A 23,156-nucleotide genomic window follows, 5' to 3' on the forward strand; every position below is an offset into this window, starting at 1 on the left:
TTTTTTTTTTTTTTTTTTTTTTTTTTTTTTTGAAATTAGGTCTCTCCATGATCCTCCAGCTGGTCTTAAACTCCTGAGCTCAAGTAGTCCTCTTACCTTAGCCTCCCAAGCACATCACCACTAGTCTCTGCTGTTGTAATAAATCTTCTTACCCTGTCAGGTAGCAGATGATAGCCCTTAACCATCTGCATGGGTTCAGAGTAAGAAAACTAAAAAGGAATCAGGACTGAGGAAGGGACAGCAAGAGGCTATAGATGACCTTCTCACTCATCAAATTTGCCCTCTGTTATCTCTTACAAGAGGTGTGGTATAATACAATTCTTAGTGGTATAACCTGGAATCAGGATGCATAAATTTTTATCCTACCTTCTGCTTTATAGCTGTGTGACCTTGGGAAAGTTAAATAGGAATAACAATTGTTTCTAACTCATAGGGTTATTGTAAGGATCATGTGAGTTAATTTAAGTAAAATACATGGAATGATAATTGACACATGATAAGCACTAGAAAGTGTTAGCTCTTGTTATCGCTAGTGTTATTTACAGGATTATATAAAATAAGGGAGCTTCCATTTATATGCTTTAAACAGTTGCAACATTTAGTAACTTGATGTTTAGAATTTTCTCCTTTAAAGGAGTGTTACACAACAGAGAATACTGCTACTCAAAATGAAGTGGTAAAATTAGGGTTGTTTTATGTTTGACATTAACTCTGAAATCTCCATAATGTATGAAAAGTTAGGGTTAAATTGGGATTTATAATTCTTTTGAATATTTGTGGATCTTACAAAAACAAAACAAAAAGCATCCTGAGATTGGTTCGTGTATACTGTGATATAATTTCTAGCTCTTTATTCAGTAGTAAGTTAAAAGAACAACAGGTAATGTATTTAATATCTTTATTCTGTCTCAATATAATCTTTGTATTCTAATTTACTGAATAGAGTAAAAGGAGTTGTGCAGTTGAAGTATAGTTGAAGTTCTAGTTTCCAAAAGGAACATATCTTCTAGATTTTCCTTCTCCTTTAAATTTGGAATTAAGTTACTGGAGTAGAGTTTCTACATTATTAAATTAGTGATAAAGTGAGCAGGTTATATGATATTTAGACAAATAGTAGGTGATAGCAATTTCTTTTTATTTCTGTGGTACATGAGGGGCCACCATAATTTTGCATTTTAGGGAAGATGATGAATTAACTTCCATCTAATGTTGTTCGGGATATTTCTAGATCATATAAAGAAAATTAGGGTCATTTAAGGATTTCTATTAGAAAGTACAGCTGTATTATAGAAAATCAGTAAGAAAAAGCTAAGAATCCTGAGCTGTATTGTGACCACTCATTATGTGACCTTGAGTAAGCTGTCCAAATATCCCTAGCATAATTTATATATTTTACATTGCCAAAAAAAAAAAAAGTGAACTACCTTTTAGAATGACATCCCATAAATAAGTTGTCAGTTTACTGTATGTGTACATGTTTCTACTTTGTTACCAAATTGTGATTATTTATATTCTTAATGAGATCCTTATGGAAAAAGACTAACTTAATGATCCTTGTATCTCCACTCTCTCTCTGATACAATGTAGGAGGTATGTGTATATTTTGCTGAATCAAAGTTGCTTTGTTTATAATTTTGCTGGTAAGTAGACATTTAAAATGAGATTTAAACTAAGATGCAGTATAGAGGACTCTTTTAGAACTGTTGTTTCTCAATTTTATCCTGAATCAACTAAGAAATACATTTTATATCACACACCCATTGTATATACTCATAATTAAAACCACATATTTAGAGAATGCCTTCTTGTTTGTCCTCAAGTTCTGTTCTATTATGTTTCTTTCATTTAAAATAATGCTGGTGCAGCCCACTGAAATAATTTCAGGATTCACTGATGAGTTTTGTGACCTGCAGTTTAAAAGATATCGCTCAAGAAGGTGAGCTCCATGAGAACAGGGACATTTTGTCATTTTCACTTTGTATTAATAGTGCTTGGTACATAGTAAGTATTCATTAAATATATGTTGAATGGGTCAAAAAGGGAGTTTTCTTTTCCATAGGTCACATTTAAGAACAGGACAAGGGGACTCAGGGTGCTCTCCATAGCAGGCACATGACCCTATGTTGGATTTCTAGCACCACAAAAAAAAAAAAAAAAAGAAAGAAAAAAGAGAGAGAGAAAGGACGACAAGGGGAAAATATTACGTCCTTCTTGCTGATTTCAAATCATTAGTATTTGAGTGGTCTACTAAGTATAATACAAAGCATTAAGCAATAAGGAAAATACAGAATTTAAATAAGGCTATCTCCAGCCTTCTGCAGTTTCCCACCTAATCCAAATTAGGCCTTTAAAGAAATTTCAAGATTTTATCAAAAGATTTTACATCAACCATAGACACAACCAAAGTGAGAAAGAGTTTCCAAGAACTTGGTTGACAATATCCTGCCCCACCTATTTCTCATTACTAGTAGAGTCAAATTGTGAATTCCATCAAATAGATTTAGTCTTAAAAATATTCAAGGGACACTTGATTTGCTGTTAACTAGATTTTTTTTTAATTTTAATTTTTTGCAGTAGTGGAGTTTGAACCCATTGGTTCTCTATCACTGAGCTACATCCCCACTTCTTTTTGTTTTTAATTTTAGGATCTTGCTAAGTTGCCTGGGCTGGCCTCAACTTGTGGTCCTCCTGCCTCCTGAATCACTGGATCACAGTCCGTACAACTGCACCTGGCTTCATTAGACCATTTAAAATCTGTTCTTTAACAGTTTACAATGATCCTGGGTCTAGTTTATTATAGGTCCTAAAAATTAGATTCTTTGACAAATATAATTGGTTTTTAAAAATTAATTTGCCTAATGGTTAAAGAGAAGGAAACTCTACCCAAAATATACAGGAGCCCACTTCCTTAATTTTAGCCTATCTATCATGTAAACACAATGTGTCATTTTGTGTACTTCCCCTCATGAATTCAGGACAAAATCTTTGGCACTGTAAGAGTCAAAGTTTAAAAATTTAAAAAAAAATTTTTTTAAAGACTCAAAGTTAAGGTACAATTCTTAAGAAGACTGACTTCAAATTTGTCATCAGACTTGGGTCTTGAGAATAAAATAGGGTGCAGGCTGAATAATTATTCTAAAACAGGTGTAAATGGGGTTAGTCCCAGCAAATAAGGGATTATGATATTGAGATATATACACACACACACACACACACACACATACACAACACACACATTTGTAGTCTCAAAAGGAAAAAAAGAAACATCAGAGAACATTTGCAAAACTTAAAATAACATCAACTAAAAATTTACTGCAAATAATTTATAATCAGAAGTACAGCAATTACTTTCAAACATTAAGGCATTTTAGTACTGAAAGTTATCAATGATATATAAATAACAAATTAATGAGACTGTTTTTTGTTATATATAAAGATTTTTCCCCAAAACTGGTGGTCTTACTCAGTGATAGAGTACTTGCCTACACATTGCAGTGTCCTAGGTTCAATCCCCAGGACCACAAAAACAACAAATTTTCACCTAAGACCTAGCAAGTGATGCACTTATTTTCAATAATATTCTTTGGTAATGAAAAAATTGGACATTTTCTTAGAAGTAGTAATGATAGAAAAGGATCTGCATGTGGTATAAAGCAGGTTCATAGACATAGCCCTATGTGTTTATGATTTCATCTCAAAAAGGTACTAGTGAGTTTTTTATTAACTGATCTATGATTAGCCTCATGCTAAGGCACCCTAGGTAACATTTTAACATGATTTACTATTTATTAAATAGCCTTTGCTGTAAGATTATCTTGGACTCAATCCAGTGGTACCAAAAAAGACCTCGTAAGGTAGATTAATAATGTGAACTTTAAGGACAGTTTAAATGAGACAGCAGTGAAGTAATTAGCTCACAATCGCCATTATTCAAAATTTATTTGAGGTTTTTAAACTCAATAATTGAAAGTTATTAGAGAATGCCTTCTCATGTGTCCTCAAGTTCTGTTGAAAGTGTTCTGTCCCCTAAGTACCTTTTCAAAGATCAAACACTTGCTTTAACCTACTTAGTATATAACATAAACACTGGTTCTAGTATTTTGGGGGAAATAAATCATACTTTTTACTTATTCAGATTATTTAATACTGCCTTTTATATGAAATTAGGCCTAGGCCCTAAGTAGTTAGTATTTTAAGTTCCATACTAGGAAGATAGCATCATTATTTTCAAACTGGAAGCATAACATTTTTATAAATTGATAAATCATTGACTAAAATGAAGTTTAGTGAAAGTTCTCTATCCAAGAATAACATGATAGTAATATAGCACAATCAATTTGCTTTTGTACACAGTGCTAAAAAAAAAAAAAAAAAAAAAAGAATAGGAATATTTAGGCCATTTTTTTCCATTGAGGCAAGACAGAGCCCAAAAGCAATTGTACTAATTTATGTTTTTCTTGCTTTCCCACATATTTTCCCCATGAAGAGTTTCCTTTTTTTCCTATTGGATTAATAGTCTGGTAGAATACCTTTTTAAAACCTTCCAGACTTCAGTGACACCGGTTGGTAGTAGAGGAGATGAAGTGTGTATGAGAGATCCTTCCTTGGTCCCCTTCTAAGTACTTTACCATCTCCACTGACTTCAAGAAGTAAGTACTGTAAGATTATAGGACCAAAATGAGATGAGGTTCTCCAGTCTCTACTCATGTTCCTCACAGATACAGGCATCCTATAAACAACTGCCTTAAAAAGTCCTTGTACTCAAATTTGTACTTCTCAAGAAGAAAATAATTTTAAAGTAGAGTCAAATTAACTCCACCATTGTTTGCCATTCAATTCAATGAGTCACCATTCTTGGTAATATGACATCAACTCCCAGAGATTCTCAAAAATTCTGAAACTTCACAGATAACCAAACTGTTTATGTACACATGCATACAACCTTTCCCAATATGTAGAGCAGAAATATTAGAGATGGATCATATTGCCAATAAATACATGTTTGCTACATCTAACATACTAATGTTTACCTTGGGTCAAGCACTCTTTCTAAGTACTTTATATATGTTAATTCAATTACTCCTACAACAGTCCTCCGAGGTAGACTCTACTTATCCATGGATTAAAAATTAGATTTTAGACATTTTAATATACACTGGCAGCTTGGGATACGATGGAGCACCACACCACATCTATAAGCCATATTTTATGAGTATATTCTTTTACTTTACAAACAAGATCACTATAAGGGTAGTAGCCAGCTTCCCCTCTCTATTTCCTTTATTATCACATTTTCTTTAGAGTCCTAGGCTCTACTGATTAAATGTTTAACCCAAAAGACAGATTGAGTACCTTAAAAAAGTTATCAAACATATGTAAAAACTACAGCAAGTTCAATGCTATATTCATGTTCATTATAATATTAGATAATTTTTTAATCCAAGCAATAATCTTTGAGATTAATTCAAACGTGTAGAAGAAATGCCCTTGTGATCTAAACAGGAGTGGAGAAACATTGTGGACTTCCCAGTTTGAGCACCAGGGGAACAGATCCTTAGATTATAACTGACCTTATGATAACCTCAGCTCAAATGGTTGAGATAGGTGGTTAACATGGGATATTGTGGTGACTCCTTTGTTGTTTAGTGGTTTGAGAGAGACTATTTTGTGGTAGCCTCTGGCTGGTTCACTGTTTTTCCTTTGGTATGATGTTCAGAAGGGTTTGAGAAGAGTCAAACTGTAAACTAACTTTCATATGAAGATGTATGATCTCTTATTATATCTGAGGGTTTATATAGTTGTCAGTACTGGGTAAATATGTACATAGAACCTCTATTAGTGGATCTGCCCCTAATGTTCTGTTTTTTGCACAGCACTGCTTTTTTTTTTTTTAAATGCTTCTTTATTTAAATAACCTCAAATTCTAAACCACTTAGAATTTGACTTTAGAGAACATTGCATTTCACTGCATGCAAAAGGAGAAACTAAGGTATAATCTGGGGCAGTCCTAGGTTACTGCTCCCCACTGTGAGGCAGTTAATGTCTGTACAATGGTTTGGCAAAGCTGCTATGCCAGAGTGCCTCTTTGTCGCCAGACATATGCCAAATGGGTGGGCTGTGAACATAAGCACAGCCAGACAGCGCTGCCTTTTTGTAACCAATTTCCTCTGCAAGGCTGGCCCTTGATATTTCATGTAACTCTCACCCTTATTGTCATTATATATATATTTTGACCATTATTGTCTCACCCTTATTGTCTTCATCCTATCTTCTACAGTTGTTTCAGAGCAATAGTCCTTGTACTCTTAAACTTGGACCACCACACTCTAGGAATAAAAGTGGTCATTCCCTAGAAGTTAGCTTCTAGGCCTGTTGTTCAACCCCAGGGTTGCAAATGGCCTGAGAATACTGATTACTGATCCCAAAAAAAGAACTTGGAAGACTTAACATTATATTTTTATTTTGTACATTTTATTACTCCTCAGCAACAGACCAGGATACAATGGAGGGCTGCACTATACCTCCAAACAGCAGTAAACTATATAAGATATTGTTGCATGCACACTGTGCAGGTAGATTTCTTCAGAGGTTTTATATTTTACTTTATAAAAAAAGTCACTCTGTTTAGATCCTCACCCAAAGATTGGAGATGAGGGAAATTGGCCAGCTTCCCCTCTCCATTTCCTTCATTATGACATTGTTTAGAGACCCTTCTTATCTCACTGCAAGCTTTCCTGGTCACTGATTAGTGTTTAATGCAACAACTGTATTTGGATAAAATATCCTAGATTATTTGTTTTTCCCCAAGTATGTATTTTTAAACTTTTGACATCTGTTACTATTGAGACAACAAAATAAAGACACATCCAACACAAATTAACAGGAATCTTGCTAACATCCAGTCATAGCTACTTCAGTTTGTTTGAACATGGATACATGTTCTTGGCCATGATTTCATTTTGCATATTTATAATACTTTCATATTTTCTGTTAGAAAAATTGTTTGTAGTTTGTAAAATGGAGTTAAGCAGATTGGTGTTACATGGTATTCTACAAAAACATGAATTTCCACATAGCAAATATGAGATGGCTCTTTGAGCTTTTTAGGGAAACAATTGCTCAAGAAGTGCTATGTGAAATGTTTTGATAAAGTAAAATAATTCATGAAATGACAAAGAATGGAAACAAGTTAGAGCATCATTGGAAAGCACTACTACTAATTTTCACAAATTTTAACTGTATAGCAATTACTTCAGTGTGAATAACTAGCAACAGTCATTATCCTAGGGGGGGAGTTCTACAACTGGAATCATTCAGTAAAAGCTCGGTCTTCATATGTTTTTTGTTTGTTTACTTAAAATAGGTACCATCCATATTGTCTACATAGCCTTGGCAGGACTTAGAGGCAATGCTGACCTTGAATTAAACTCATGTCTTCTGTAGGCAACCTGCCCAGTGTATAAAGATTGAGCCTTCCAGGCGTGTTCTCTAATAATAGATCTAGGAAGCCCTAACAGGAGCAGAAACATTTGGAGGGCATATCTTTATGTGACCAATTCTCCTTGAAGGGCTTACTCTTTTTTCTTAATCTGTCACATCAAATAAAAGCATCTAATTTACTCACTTCACAATGTAAATTCTAAAAATTTCTTCAGAAATGTGCTGCTATTCATGTATGAAAATGTGGCACACCAGAATATATATTTAGAATTGTTTTTTCCTGCAATTGTTGAAGTGTTACTTTTTATTATATCCTGTTTTCCTTGTAACTAAAAGCAAAGGTTGAAGGCAGCTAGTTAGAATTGGAAATGCAGTCTATAAGAAGTAATCTATCTAAAGGTTTTTGACTGGGAATAGAGAATTCAAGAAACAACTTGTGGTTTATCTTTCATTGTGTTTTTAAAATGTTTTAGGGTACCTAGTACTTTTGTTTTTTCACCTTTATTTTTTTTTCCTTGAGAGTTCCATGTCCATAATCTGCATATAGGCATACATTGCTTAACAAGGGAATACACAATTAATTGCCTGTTTGTATTATCAGGCATTTTTGTTGTGCAAACATCATACTTACACAAACTAATACTTACACAGACCTAAATGGTTCAAGTCAGTCACTCAGTCACTGGCCTGTCTTTTGGAAGTTAAGGTGGAACCTAGGGCCTTATGTCTGCTACAAATTAAGCAAGAGATGTATAAGACTCCTGTCCATGTAACAGGGGATCTGATTTTTTATAGTAAGCCTTTTTTCTTTGAAAAGTAGTAAACCCGGACTGGGGTTATAGCTCTGTGGTAGGGTGCTCACCTCACATGTGGAAGTCACTGGGTTCGATCCTCTGCACCACATAAAAATAAAATAAGGTATTGTGTCCATCTACAACTTAAAAAAAAAATTAAAAAGGAGTACACCCTAATATAATAGTAAAGAGTATAGTATAGTAAAAATGTAAGCCTGTAACATAAGCCAGAGTCATTTATCATCAAGTATTATATACTGTAATAATTATATGTACTATACTTAAATACAACCAGCAATGCAGGTTTGTTTATACCAGCATCACAACAAGCATGTGAATAATCTGTTGCACTGTGACCTTAATATGGTTATGATGTCACTTGGCAATAGGAATTTTTCAGCTCTCATAAAATCTTATGGGATCACTATTATATATGAGGTCTGTCTTTGAAGCTTCGTTATGCAGCGCATGACTGTCCCCCTCATAGTAAAGTTTACATTGGAATGCATCTTGTAATAAGAACAAGGAAATGGAAACTTTTTTCTACATGACTTTCTTGGTTCCCGTTTTGCTGAAAGTAGAAAAACCTGATTATGATGCCAAATTACTTTATTTTTTTAAGAATAAAGAATGTATTGTACAGGAAGGAAATTGTATCTTTGAAGGGACTTAGGATATACATAAAATACTTTTTGTTTAGTGAAAATATATAGTTTGCCAGTTATAAAGCAAAAATGAAAATTAGTAAATCCTTTACTTCAATAAACTAATGTTGCTTTTTATTAACTTCTTTATTAGTTCATATAGCATTCATATGCCAGTGGATTTTAGTACATTCAGAATTGTGGAGCCATTATCACCAGAATTTTAGAAAATTTTCATCACCCAGGAAGAAAAATGCATACCCATTAGCAGTCACTCCTTGTATCTCCCTCTCCTGCCCCACAAACTTCCAGTCATAAGTAACCACTAATCTGTATTGATTTATCTATTTTGGGTATTTCATATACATAGAATTACAATATGTGGTCTTTGATAATTGGCTCCTTTACCTAGCTTAATGTTTTCAAGATTCATTCATATTGTAGTATACATCAATACTTCATTTTATTGAGAAATGGTACTATATTGTATAGATGTGTCACATTTTGTTTATCTATTCATCAACTGATGGACAAATTATTTCCACTTTTGGACTGTTATAAATAAATGTTGCTGTAAACGTTGGTTGCAAATTTTCATGTGACTATTTATTTTCATTTCTCTTGCATATATACGAAGAAGTAAAATTGCTAGGTGACATGGTAATTCTAAGTACGGTTTTTTAACAAACTGCCAAACCATTTTCCAAAGCAACTGTACCATCTTACATTCCAACCAGTACAGTGTAAGGGTTCTCATTTCTTAACATCCTTGCTAACATTTTTTTATTACTTGCCTTTTAAAAAATTATACTCTTCTGAATGCATGTGAAACGATACCTAATTGTATTTTTGATTTGGGTGTCTTCTTTGGAGAAATGCTTATTTAGATCTTTTGCCCATTTTATTTTAGCAGTCCCTTATCAGAGATATGATTTGTCAATGTTTTCTCTCAATTTGTGCATACCTTTTCACTTTTTTGTTTGTTTTGTACTAGAGATTTAATCCAGGGGCATTCTACCACTGAATTACACTCCCAACCCTTTATTATTTTATTTGTAGACAGGATCTAACTAAGTTGCTGAGGCTGGCCTTGAATTTACAATCCTCCTGCCTCAACCTCCCCAGTCACTGGGAATATGGGTGTGCGCTATCAACGCGCCTAGGTTGCCTTTTCACTTTCTTGATAGCAACATTGAAAAAAAGTAAATTTTGCTGGCATCCAGTTTAACTACTTTTTCTTTTGTTGCTTGTGCTTTTAGTACCAGAGCTAAGAAGCCACTGCATAATCCAGTATCATGAGGATATGCTTATGTTTCTTCTGTTTTAGTTTTTACATTTAGGCCTTTGATCCATTTTTAGTTAATTTTTGTATATTGTGTTAGGGTAAGACTCCAACTTCATTCACTTGATGTAAGTATCCAGTTCTCCCTGTTCCATTTGTTGAAAAGACTGTTCTTCCACCCATTGAATTGTTTTGGTAGCCTTGATAAAGATAATCTATAAATGTAAGGATCTATTTCTGAACTATGAATTCCATTCTGTTGATCTGTATGTCTCTCTTAATGTCAATAACATACTGTCTTGATTACTATAATTCTGTGCCAAGTTTTAAAATCAGAAAGTGAGAGTTTCCAGTATTTTCAAGATTATTTAGCTATTCTCAGTCCTTTGAATTTCCACATGAATTTTAAGATTAGTTGGTTAATTTCTGGGGGGAAAAAAAAGACAGCTGGGATTTTGATAAAGATGGCAGTGAATCGTCAGCTCATTTGGGGGAATATTACCAGTTTTTATTTTTCCATTTAATTCTTTAATTTCTTTCGATAATGTTTTATAGTTTTGGGGTACAAGTTATATAAATTTATCCAACTTTGGTTTTTGATACAACTATAAATGGAATAACTTTGTCAATTTTATTTTTGGGTTATTTGCTAATATATAGAAATAGTTTGATTTTTTTTTTTTTAAAGAGAGGGAGAGGGGGGGATTTAATATTTGTTTTTTAGTTTTCGGCGGACACAATATCTTTATTTGTATGTGGTGCTGAGGATCGAACCCAGTGCCACACGCATGCCAGGCGAGCGCGCTACCGCTTGAGCCACATCCCCAGCCCTGATTTTTTAATATTGATCTTGTGTTACAACCTTGTTGAACTTGTTTTATTACTTGTGCTACAACCTTGTTGAACTTGTTTTATTAGTTTTAATAGTTTTTCAGTGGATCTCTCTTTTTTTTGTACATAAGATGTCATCTGCAAAGATAAGTAAAATTTTACTTCTTTTTTCCCATCATTCTGCCTTTTACTTTTTCTTTTCTAATTGCCCTGGCTAGAATTGCCAGCACATGTCTAATAAACTTGGCAAGAACAGGCATCCTTGTCTTATTCCTAATCTTAAAAGGAAAGTATTCAGTGTTTCACTGTTAAGTATGATGTTCTGCATCTGTTGAGATGTGGGCTATTACATTGGTTGATTTTTTTTTTTTTTTAATGTTAAATCCTTCATTCTTGGGATAAATCCCATTTGTCAAATCCAGGTTTGATTTGCTAGCATTTTGCTGAATGTTTTTTAAATCTGTTTTTATAAGAGTTATTTGTGTTGTGATATCTTTGCTTCAATATCAACTTAATGTTGGCTTCAGAATGAATTGTGAAGCATTCGCTTCTATATTTTAGAAGTTTGTGAAGAAATGGTATTCATTCTTATTAATCTGGTAGAATTTGCCAATGAAATCTGGTCCTGGCCTTTTCTTTATGGGTAGTTTTTAAATTACTAGCTCATTTTTCTCATTTGAAGTCTTTTCAGATTTTCTGTTTCTTCTCAATTTAGTTTTGGTAGTTTGTGTCTTTCCAGGAAATTTGCCCATTTTGTTCATTATATAATTTCTTGGCAAACCATTGTTTATAGTATTCCTTATAATCCTTTATATTTGTTAGGCTAGTAGAGCCATCTCTTCATAGAGATGGTTAATTCCAACCAGTAAGTAGATAGTTACTTTAACCTCACAAAGAAATTACCTCTTGGGCTGAGGTTGTGGCTCAGTGGTAGAGTGCTTGCCTAGCAAATGTGAGACACTGGGTTCAATTCTCAGCACCACATACAAATAAATAAAATAAAGGTACATTGACAACTAAAAATATTTTTTTAAAAAAGATTACCTCTTAAAATTTAGAGGCCTTGCTAGAGATAGAAAATTCAAAGAAAATGTGAAAAACAAAGAACTATTATTGCTACTAGTGAATAAGTAACATTATTAATTTCTGCCTAGCCCAGAGTATTGAAAGAGCCATCAAAAAAGAAAAACCTAGATGTGGGCAGTGTACATCATAGGTCTTTAATTCTACCCAAAGGATTATCTGGGTTAAAAATACTTTCTTAACAACTTGTAGGCTTTCTATAACCTTGGACAAAATAGTTGGCCTGATTGTGCAGCTTTCTATTTGAAAATGGAGATAATACTACTACTTGCAAAGCTGTTCATTTCTTATTGTACTTTTATTGTACTGTACTTTATTGTACAGTTCATTTTTAATTGTACTGACTCAGCAATTCTTTAGGAACTTTATATAGGCCAGAGCTAATTATAGTAAATTTGAAAGTACTGACCAAATTTAGGGATGATACCTTCTTTCTTGTGCATAAGTTTCTTCCATTTAACAGAAAGATGTGTCAACACATACCATTTTTTTAGAATGCAGAGTCCTTTTTTTTTTTTCTTTTATACAGTCCTGAGAATTGAACCCAGAACCCCACACTCACAACAAAAGTGCTCTACCACTGAGTTGTATTCTTCCAACCTGAATGTGAGGTCTTGAATGCAAGGAAATTTCCAACTGAAGTCGTACAGTACCCAGGCAACATTTAGGGAATTCTAAGCATAGGATCCCTAAGAAGAGAGTAGAGGAAACTAATTTGTAAAAAAGAAGAAAATAAAAATTTTGTGAGTTCACAGTCCCCATTCTGACAAGAGCGTTTCCATCTAATCAACTCTTGCCAGAAGTCACCATTTTTTCCCATGAAAATCTTTAAAAAACATTTTAGATTCCCTGTATCCCTGTATAGAAATATGTTATAAAGCACTTTTAGAAGCTGTATACTGCTTAACTAAAAGATTGTTTAAATTAAGTGGTACTGAACAGTAAATGGAAATGGAGTTTGAAACCTTTCAATTATTGAATGCAAACCATTATGTATATATCTCTTTTAGGGGGAAATATTCTATATTTGAAGAAGCACATATGAAAAAAAGAGGAAGAGCTACTTTAAAATAGAGCTGTCTCCTCCCAGAACAAAAATCCTGTTAGTGCTATTGTTAAGGAAGGCAGCAGCATATAAGACAAATTATTGGTTGCAAGGTGTATAAACAATGGGATTTCTCCATGGTGGGGGCTGGAGGGATTTGAGTCCTAGAAGCTGACTGCCAAGGAAACCACTGACAAGACGGAACCAGGCTAATTCTTTGCGGTATTTTCTGCTCTCTTAATTTGAAATGGGGGAGAAAATAGGAAGATAGCGAGAAACTTACAAAGTTATCTCTTCTATTTTAAGGAAACAAAGGACTAGATCATTTTCATTAGTCTCCCCCTTTTTATTTTGAAAAATTTTAAACCTACAGAAGTTGAAAGAAAAGCACAACCTATATGCTTTTCACTTTGATGGATTAGTGTTTAACATTTTGTTGTATTCGTTTTCTTAGACATAGAAGGGAGTCATATAGAAAGTAAGTCACAAACACAGTAATTCTCTAACTACTTTAGCATGTGTTTTCTGAGAAGACAATCTATGCCTAAACACAGTACTTTTATCACACCCAGGAAATTTTTAATTACTGCAATATTATCTACTATGTAGCTTATATTCTTCTTTCCCCTAGTTGTCCCAATAATGGTCTCCTTAGTTTGCTTTTTTTTTTTTTTTTTTAATATAGGATCCAGTCAAGGTTCATTCATTGCATTTAGTTGTCTTAATAGTCACCAGGCTAGGTCTGATGGTGCATGCCTGTAATCCCAGCAACTCACTCAGGAGGCTGAGGCAGAAGGATTGCAAGTTTGAGGCCATCCTCAACAATTTAGAGAAGCCCAAAGCAACTTAGCAAGACCCTGTCTCAAAAATAAAAAATAAAAATTTAAGGACTGGGAGTATGACTCAGTGGTTAAGCGCCACTGGGTTCAATCCTGGACACTGAAAAAAAAAAAAAAAAAAACGTAAAAAAAGAATAGGGGCTGGGGATGTGGCTCAAGCGGTAGCATGCTCACCTGGCATGCGCACGGCGCTGGGTTCTATCCTCAGCATCACATACAAATAAAGATGTTGTGTCCGCCAAAAACTAAAAAATACATATTAAAAAATTCCCCCCCCCTAAAAAAAAAAAAAAGAATAGCCACCGTTCTTTTGCCTGAAAGGACCAGGCCATTTTTCTTATAGAATGTCCCATTATGTCCAGACTTACCTGATTTTTTTTCATTATGATTGTATTCTATTTAGCACATTTGACAAGAAAACTAACAGAGGAAATGCTATAGCCTTTGGGTTTTCACCACATCTGGAGGCATATGGCATCAGTTTGTCCAACTGCTGACTATAACCAGTTTAGTCATTTGGATAAAGTGATATGCACCATATTTTTCCATTGCAAAGGTATGCATTCTCCTTGTAATTTAGGGAAAATGGGAGGAAAGGGATACTTTGAATCCATGTGAATATCATTTATCCACCACCCTTCTTCCAATAGTTTTATCATCCACGATCCTTGCCTGAATCTATTCACTGAGGGCCGCAAAATGATGATTACCAAATTCTCTGCCCTTACATCTGTGTTTAATCATTTAATTAACTGACTTTTTTTTCTTTTCTTTCTTTTTTGGTACTGGGGATTAAACCTGGGCACTCTCCCACTGAGCAACACCCCCAGCCCTTTCTATTTTTTTATTTTGAGACAGGAGCTCACTAAACTGGTCGTGCATGTTTACTGGTGAGATTGCTGAGATTACAGGAGTGCACCACTTTGCCCAGCTTTTTGTGGATCTTTATTTTTCAACATCCATATATATTATTACTTTATTCCTTCTGGTAATTGTATGATAGTCTGACATTTAGATTATTTCTACTTTCTTAGTATTATAGGCAACTACAGTTAATATTCTAGAAGATGTCTTTGCATGTTGATCTATAGAATAGATCCCAAGAAGTGAAATGGTTAAATAGCTGTTACTGATTTGCACTTGTGCAAGGTCTTCCTCATGTCTTTACCAACACAATTAACATTTTTAATGTTTTTCTGTTTACTAGTAAGATTGTTACTTCGTGTTGGTTGACTACTAATTTCTTCTAAGATTGCTCACATCTGTAGGAGTTATTTTTTCTAGTTGAGGTTTTATTTATAGGTATATTTGGCTGTCTGAACTTTTCCTGCCCAAATTCTGGTATTAAATATGTTTGGGTAAATGTTTTATGAAATTTCTTGCTATATGCATTAGTGATATACTCCCTTTAAAATTGCTTTGATTCACTTTCCTAACTTGCTTTTCAAATTCTGACTGTCTAAAATCAGGAATCCAGTAGGTTTACATAGGGAAGAACACTTTGAAGTCTCATATTAATCTATGTTACGTGTATTAAATTTTTTCCCCTTCTATGTTTTGATCTTATATGTATAGTTTTACACAATAAAAAGTTGTGCATTTTATATTAAATGTCTTTTGATGTTTTTCCCTATAAGTTCTAGGTTTTTTTGCTTTATTTAGGTTGGCCTTTCTTATGTAGCATTTTTTTCTAATCTTTTATTCTAGTGTATGGTTATTTGTAGACACACTAGAATCTTTTGGATACATGAAGTTCATTTTTACTCATCAATTTTGTCAACACATTTTTTATAATTTATCCTTTATCATTAATTTTAAATGCTGTATTATATACCATGTTTTTATATATATACAAGGATTGTTTGAGGATGTTCTTGCAATATACCATACTGTTGAAGTGAATATTTTGATATCTAGTTGGGAAAGTCCCTTATTGTTTGTCAAATATTTCTAATCATGTAATTTTATTCCCATTTAAAAGGGGGGAAAATCAACTTTTCCATTTATGCTTCTTCCAACAATATGAGAATGCATAGCGTTCCAGGCCTGGGAGAAACTTGCTAGAATATAGAGCCAAGGTTAAGTAAGACTTGAATAAACTTATAAAAATTAAAGATGTGTTATCTATCTGCTAAACCAGGAGAAATCAAATAGGTTTGTAATATTGTTGAAGTGTTACCCTCTTGTTTAATGAGCTGTTAACTACTACCCCTTCTAGTTTTAATCCTCTCTAGTAATTTGGAATCGTATTACCTATATACATTTCCTTTCCCCTTCCAGCTTCCTAGCATTTCTTTTTCCTCTTCTCCGACCCAATCCATCCAGTTTTCTGTCTAGAGAAATCTCATAGTTCCTAAGGACCCAGTTTGGATAGTGCCTTTTTTAGGAAGTTTTTCTTTATGCCAATGATAGGAAGATTGTTCTAACCTCTGTGCTTCATATTATTTATTCCTGTTCTTTATCAGTGTCAAAGTTTAGGCCAGATCAGGATATATGACACATGCCATAAAATGATTGTTGAAAAGAATAAAATATCCCTGCCTTCAGAGAGCTCACTAGAGAATGAAACTAAAAGCTTAGAATTAAAGAAAAATAGATAACAAAAGCAGACATTATATATTTTTAAAAAGCACTGACAGATGAGATTTTATGTAAAATTTTTGCCGACCTGACCAGGTTTATATTTTATTGCTTATGTCCGAAGCTTTAGATAATGTAGTTTGAACACAGGAAGGCCTTCCAGATGAGATGTGGCACAAACCTTAAAGACATGCATGGGTCCAAATGAGTTGTTATCGTGGGAGTTTCAGAGTTGTAAAGGAAAATACTAAGAAGTGAGATTACATGCTTCTTATAATGTGTAGTTGAGTTGTAAGTGAATGGATATTTGGAATCTTTTCTGTTTTTTTTCTTAGTACTGGATGAATGAATACACCTCATCTATTGGAATTGGAGTTTTTCATTCAGGAATTGAAGTATATGGAAGAGGTACGTGTACACACAGTTTAAATACTTTTCTGAATATTTTGTCCTTTAAAAAATTGCAAAATCATAATTACAACTTTTTTCTTTTTTTTTTTTAAACCACTCCCATATGTTATTGCAGAAAGTGAAGTGAGGGTGGAGGGAATATCCCCATATTTGTTTGTACTGTTTTGGAAAATTTTCCAAAATAGAATGTATCTAGGGAGAAAGTTCTCAAAATACAGAGGTGTACATTCATTTTATCATCTTTTATTCGAAATACTATGTGTTAACAAAATACTTCCCTTTTGAGATCATTTTACTATGATAGTTTGTTTTGCTCTAATGTATATTGTTAAGAGTCCCTAAGAAACTTTGCATTATGAAAACAATCATTTTGTCTGGAACAAAGTGTTGTGTTAGACAATGTCAAATTTGAAATACCAATTTCCTGAGGGAATTTCAATAATAAATTTGGTTTTGTAAACCTATAAATACACATCTATAAAGTCTAAAGACTTTGCTGAGCAAATCCTGCTTTAGATTACATCTAGATTTTGCTCAAGAATGATGGCCTTTGTCATAAACTCAGCCTTTTTCATTCTGGTTACCTTTATTATGCTTCATTATGATAAACATGACAGGAGCTGTGTTTTCAACAGCTTTTTTCTTTGTTCTGGTTCCCACTCTTAGTAAAAGATGATCTATTCATGATCAGGTTGTAACTGGTAACTAATAATGATCTGTCCTTAAGATAGATCACATTGCCCACTTCATGAGGGTTATGATAATATACCAGTTTGAAGCATAAACTTAATCTACAGCAGAAATGCCCGTATTTACATCAGCGAAACAGTCTTTATAAACTTTAAGAGTGTTACTGTGGCTTTCTCAGAGTTACTCCTGAGATTACTTGTCAGCTTTAGCTAAAATAAATAATGACCCATTTTCTTAAATGTACCAATCCGGTTTTTTTTGATGGTGAGGATGGAACTTGACCTGGTGCATGCTAAGCGGGTGCTCTACCACACAGCTATATCCCCAGCCCTGCCCCCTTTTTTATTCCACATTAGCTGCCTCTAGATACAGTTTAGCATATTAAATCTGAGCTATAAAGATCTTTTATTTAAGCTCCATTTTATTTGAAAGGCTGCACCTACCAAATAATCCCAAGAAACAAACAATGAGATGTTTGGGCTGAAAGTTTTAATGATTAGAGTATTGCTATAGGTGCTATCATGGTGTGTGCATTTGTTCTCTTGATTTGTGTGGCTTTCACCAAAATTGTACTTGTATTCCTTCTTGACTGAAATTTGGTTCATATGCTACAGTTGAAGTGCCATCAAGTTTTGAACCACATGAACTACTGTGCAGTAGTTGATGGCATGTAGCATTTTCTGTTTTTCAGATGAAGTAACTGAGGCTCAAACCTGCTGAAAGTCATATGCTAACAAGTAGGATTTGAAAATTTGAACTCAAATGTTCTTATATGCTGGGCCATTGTTCTGTTACCTGCATAATTATTATTCCTCTTCATAAAATGATTTAGGAATAATTAGAAGCATGATTCAAAACATGTCCATGTAAACATAGCAAAACTATGACCAAATATATTCTTCAAAGTGGATAATTGCTTCTTTTATAAAAGAATAAGTGGATCTTTTTTCCTTACTATAATTGAAAGAGTTAAATCTAGATGTGATTTTCTATGTCCAATCTGATTATCTACAATATCTCTATAAAATTCTATCATTAAAAAGTGTGAAATTTGGGGCTGGGGTTGTGGCTCAACAGTAGAGCGCACACCTAGCATATGCAGGGCCGTGGGTTCAATCCTGAGCACCACATAAAAATAATAAATAAATAAAGATATTGTGATCAACTACAACTAAAAAATAAATATTTTAAAAAATGTGAAATTTATATTTCAAAATTGAATACTAAATACTTTCTCATCTACGTAATTTTTTTTCTGAAAGATCTAAATCCAGAGAATACTTAGTATCTGCCTTGTTATTTCCTATGCTTTGTTCTAAGACCTTTTAAGATTATATTTAATAAATCTTAAGTGATGAGATTAATTTAAATATTGTTTGGAATTCTTTGTATCTACTAAGACTTAACCACTTAAAAATCTGCCTGAGAAAATAGAACTGTGGTCAGAAATTTTTCCTCCTTCCTGATTTGAAACTATTCTCTGCTTTTGTTCTAGAGGAGAATTTATATCTGATAAGCTGGTCATACATGCAGTGTCCTCCTAGCTAAAAGATTATTGTGCAGAGTGTGACTGTATGAGGGGTGGGTGTATATGTTAATTTTGACAGCTTATTTTTGGAACAAGGGGAATTAAATTCACTGTTTTAGGTTTGATGTTTTACCTTTACTCTAGCATAAATCCAGTCTTGATCCCAGGAACCATGAAAATTCATGCCATTAGACAGTTTCTCCACTCAAGTGTAAGTTTGAAAAGTGACAAAACACTGAGCTGACCATCTACTTAGTTTGGCATGATGCTTTTGCAGAGAGACTGTTCACTTTTGAGTGTTAGTCACTCTCCTTTTTTGTGAGTACAAAGTAAATATAATAGTCAAGATTACCTTTAAGTATCTTTTATTATTCAAGTTTCAGATCTTTTGTGACAACTATTTCTCTACTAGTAATAGTTAAATGAGATGATCATGAAAGCATTTAATAAACTGAAAAATATTTAGATGTTATCATTATCCTCATCATTGATTAAAGCTAATTGAGCATTCTGGTTAAAATTTATGTGATAAATACTAAAAATCATGAGTTTTCTCTTTGCAGAATTTGCTTATGGTGGCCATCCTTATCCTTTTTCTGGAATATTTGAAATTTCCCCAGGAAATGCTTCTGAACTAGGAGAAACATTTAAATTTAAGTAAGTAGGGAGGATAATTTTCATTACACTGTCTTAGGAACCAAAGCTTGTTCTTTAGGCATATAGAATTCATTCTGTAAAATTGAAACCTAAAAAGTTAAAATGTTTCTTTGTTTTATTTGCTGACATAATACATGTGTATGTATTTATTTAAGTTGTTTTGCAAAGGTGAAAATTAGTCAAATAAAATGTCTAGAATAAACTTCTGTTGGTTTTCTTCAGGACCTATATAGGTTATTCTGTCTGGTTTTTAAAATTTGTGTCTGTTTAACCCAGGTTCTGCCTCAGAAAACTCCTACCCAATTATCAGTCCCCATCTCCTAAGAGGGGAAAAGTTTTATTGTGACCTACCTATCATTATTTAAAATACTTTCATCTTCCCAATGAAAGTAACACTATACATTTGAAATAACTAAACATCTGATTAGCCTGGAAACTATAATTAAGATACAGGTGTCACGTATAATGATAAACCTCAAACATGTGGATGTCTGTGTAATCCCATCAGCTCGGGAGCCTGAGATAGAAGGATCCCAAGTTCAAAGCCAGCCTCTGCAACTTAGCAAGGCCCTAAGCAACTTAGTGAAACTCTGTTTCTAAATATAAAATGGAATGGGAATGTGACTTAAGTGGTTAAGCGTCCCTGGGTTCAAGCCCCACTTAAAAAAAAAAAAAATGTGTGTGGATATAAGTGTTCTCCAGAGCCTTACAAGTGATAAACAGCAATGAAAATCTAAATACTAATAATCAAATTTCTATTTCTTAATTAAAGAGAAATCATTTGTACTAATATTTAGAATCTTAGTTTCAAGAACCTTTAAAGAAACTTGTGGACCAACTACAGTAATCCCAGTGACTCAGGCAGCTAAGGCAGGAAGATCACGAGTTCAAAGCCAACCTCAGCAACTTTGTGAGGCCCTAAGCAACCTAGCAAGACCCTGACTCAAATTTTTAAAAAGGACAGGGATGTGGATCAGTGGTTCAATCCTGGTACCCAAGGAAAAGAAAAGAAACTTATGGGCCTATGATAGTTAACTTGCCAAGTGAAAAATAATAACAAAATGAGGTTATAACATAGAGAAGTTCAGTACAGGGCTTACTGCAAAGTTGTAACTCTTAGCTTACCACTGAATCAAACCATTTAGGTATAGAAGTGCTATAATGTATCTTGAATCCATTCCTTAGGTCTCCTTTAAGCAAAACTGCTTGATAATAAAACAACTTTCTAATTATTTTCAGCTTTCTTTGACACCTACCTTGTATTTGACTAAAATTCTGCCTTTTATTGAGTGAATAATGTCTATTGCATTTTCCAGGGTAGTACTTTCTGGTTATTTTTGTTTCATATTTTTTATAATGCTTTTAAAAACGTAGTCAGGTTTGACAGTTCATCTCACTGCAGCACAGTGGCAGCAGATAAGTTAAAAGATTATTTCTAAGTGAAAATATGGCCAGCCCTTTGCTGGTGAGTATAATTAAGCAAGAATATTTTTAGCATGGAACTGGTTCTCTAATGACATATATTGTTTCATAAAGAAGACAACTTGTATATTTGTATAATATAGAAAATAGTGTACTTACAAGCTTGCTGCGGAAAAGTTGGAGCTAAAATAATTGAAATTTTAAAAATATTTCATTTACCTTTAGTCTTATTGATCCTGATTTATTACTTCAATCATAATATTCCTGGAAATAAACAAGCTTTTAAATATGCTTATAAATAACTAAACCTCACACAGCTATGTTCTCTTTTTCTTCCATTTTTTCATTTTTATCTTTTCTTTCTGTTCTTTAAGAGAAGCTGTTGTTTTAGGGAGCACTGACTTCCTAGAAGATGATATAGAAAAAATTGTAGAAGAACTGGGAAAAGAATATAAAGGCAATGCATATCATTTGATGCATAAAAACTGCAATCACTTTTCTTCAGCTTTATCAGAGGTAAATTAAATTTTATTTTAAAAGTTGTTTGGATAAATAATAATAATAATATACTTGCTGTCCCACTATATTCAATCTTGTTTCATTTCTTTTTCTGATTATTCTTGTATGAAAAATAGTATTTGTATTTCTTTCTCTTGTATGATCTTTCCTGAGTTGGCAACTTCAGAGTTAGTACATCTTTAAATGGTAATTCTTTTCATTCCGTTACCATCAGGACAGGGTACAAGTAGTTGTCTCTTATTCTTACTCATTTTATTGCAATATCATGTTAATGTTCCTTGGAAGTGACACATATCCAAGAAAAACAACTTTAAAATAGGAAAGGTTTATTTTGGCTCATGGATTCAGTCCATGGTAGGTCAGCCCTTTTGGTTTTGGGCCTATGGCAGCATAGCACATCATGACAGGGAACATGTAGTGGATGAGCTGTTTATCTCATAGTGGCCAGAAAGCAGAGAGAGAAAAAGAGGGCATGTCCTATGTCCTCTTCAAGAACATACCCCCAATGACCTGATAACCTACTACTAGGACCCACATCTTAAAAGATTCTGCCACCTCCCAATAGCACCTCACACTGGTGACCAAGCACATGAACCTTTGGATATTTTAAGATCCAAACATATCTTACCTGAAATTTTCACTTTAAAAAAAGAAATGCTGGCCAGATGCAGTGGCACATGCCTATAATCCCAGAGGCTGAGACAGGGAGAGTTGCGAGTTCGAAGCCAGCTTTAGCAACAGCGAGGTGCCAAGCAACTCAGTGAGACCCTGTCTCTAAATGAAATACAAAATAGATCTGAGATGTGGCTCATATCCCCAGGGATGTGAGCCAGGGTCGATTGCCCCTGAGTTCAATCCCCCATACTTTAAAAAAAAAAAAAAATGCCGGGCTAGAGTTGTAGCTCATTGATAATATGCTTGCCTGGCATGTGTGAGGCACTGGGTTCGATCCTCAGCACCACATAATAAATAAGTAAATAAATAAATAAGTAAAACAAAGGTATTGTGGCCATCTACAACTAAAAAATAAATAATAAAAAGAAATGCCTAGACTTCTGTTTCTTAGCTACTAGGGTTTCGCTAAATTTCATTTGCCAAGTGAAGAATAAATTTAAAAATGAGGTTATAATATAGAAATTCAGTATAGGGCTTAAAATTTTGCTAAATTTTAGTTGCCAACATAAATTTTTTTCCTGGCTCTTATTAACAAGTAATTCATTTCTCCTATCTTGATTTTATTCTGCAAACCTATGATAGGCACTTGCCTTTCCAATCCTTGAATCCCAAGCAGAAGACCAAAACTATATAAAATTAAAGGACCATAAAGAGAAGGTGGAGGGAAGGAATAAAGAAGATTATAAAATAAGATCTAGAGAATTAAATAACACTTG

General features: G+C 33.6%; 1 protein-coding gene across 2 annotated transcripts in view; it reads left to right on the forward strand.

Annotated features, from left to right (window-relative positions):
- The window catches only part of Desi2 (desumoylating isopeptidase 2), a 50,683-nt gene that overhangs the window by 13,816 nt on the left and 13,711 nt on the right, over positions 1-23,156 (forward strand). The window contains exons 2-4 of one of the 2 annotated variants that reach the window (XM_015483555.2): positions 16,874-16,946; positions 19,731-19,824; positions 21,621-21,762. In XM_015483555.2, coding sequence (XP_015339041.1) covers positions 16,874-16,946; positions 19,731-19,824; positions 21,621-21,762 — 309 coding nt within the window. The remainder of the gene's footprint in view (positions 1-16,873; positions 16,947-19,730; positions 19,825-21,620; positions 21,763-23,156) is intronic. The other variant, XM_048809260.1, reaches the window with a different exon arrangement.

The sequence above is a fragment of the Marmota marmota genome, unplaced genomic scaffold (assembly GCF_001458135.2).
Source record: "Marmota marmota marmota unplaced genomic scaffold, marMar, whole genome shotgun sequence".
Classification (NCBI taxonomy): domain Eukaryota; kingdom Metazoa; phylum Chordata; class Mammalia; order Rodentia; family Sciuridae; genus Marmota; species Marmota marmota.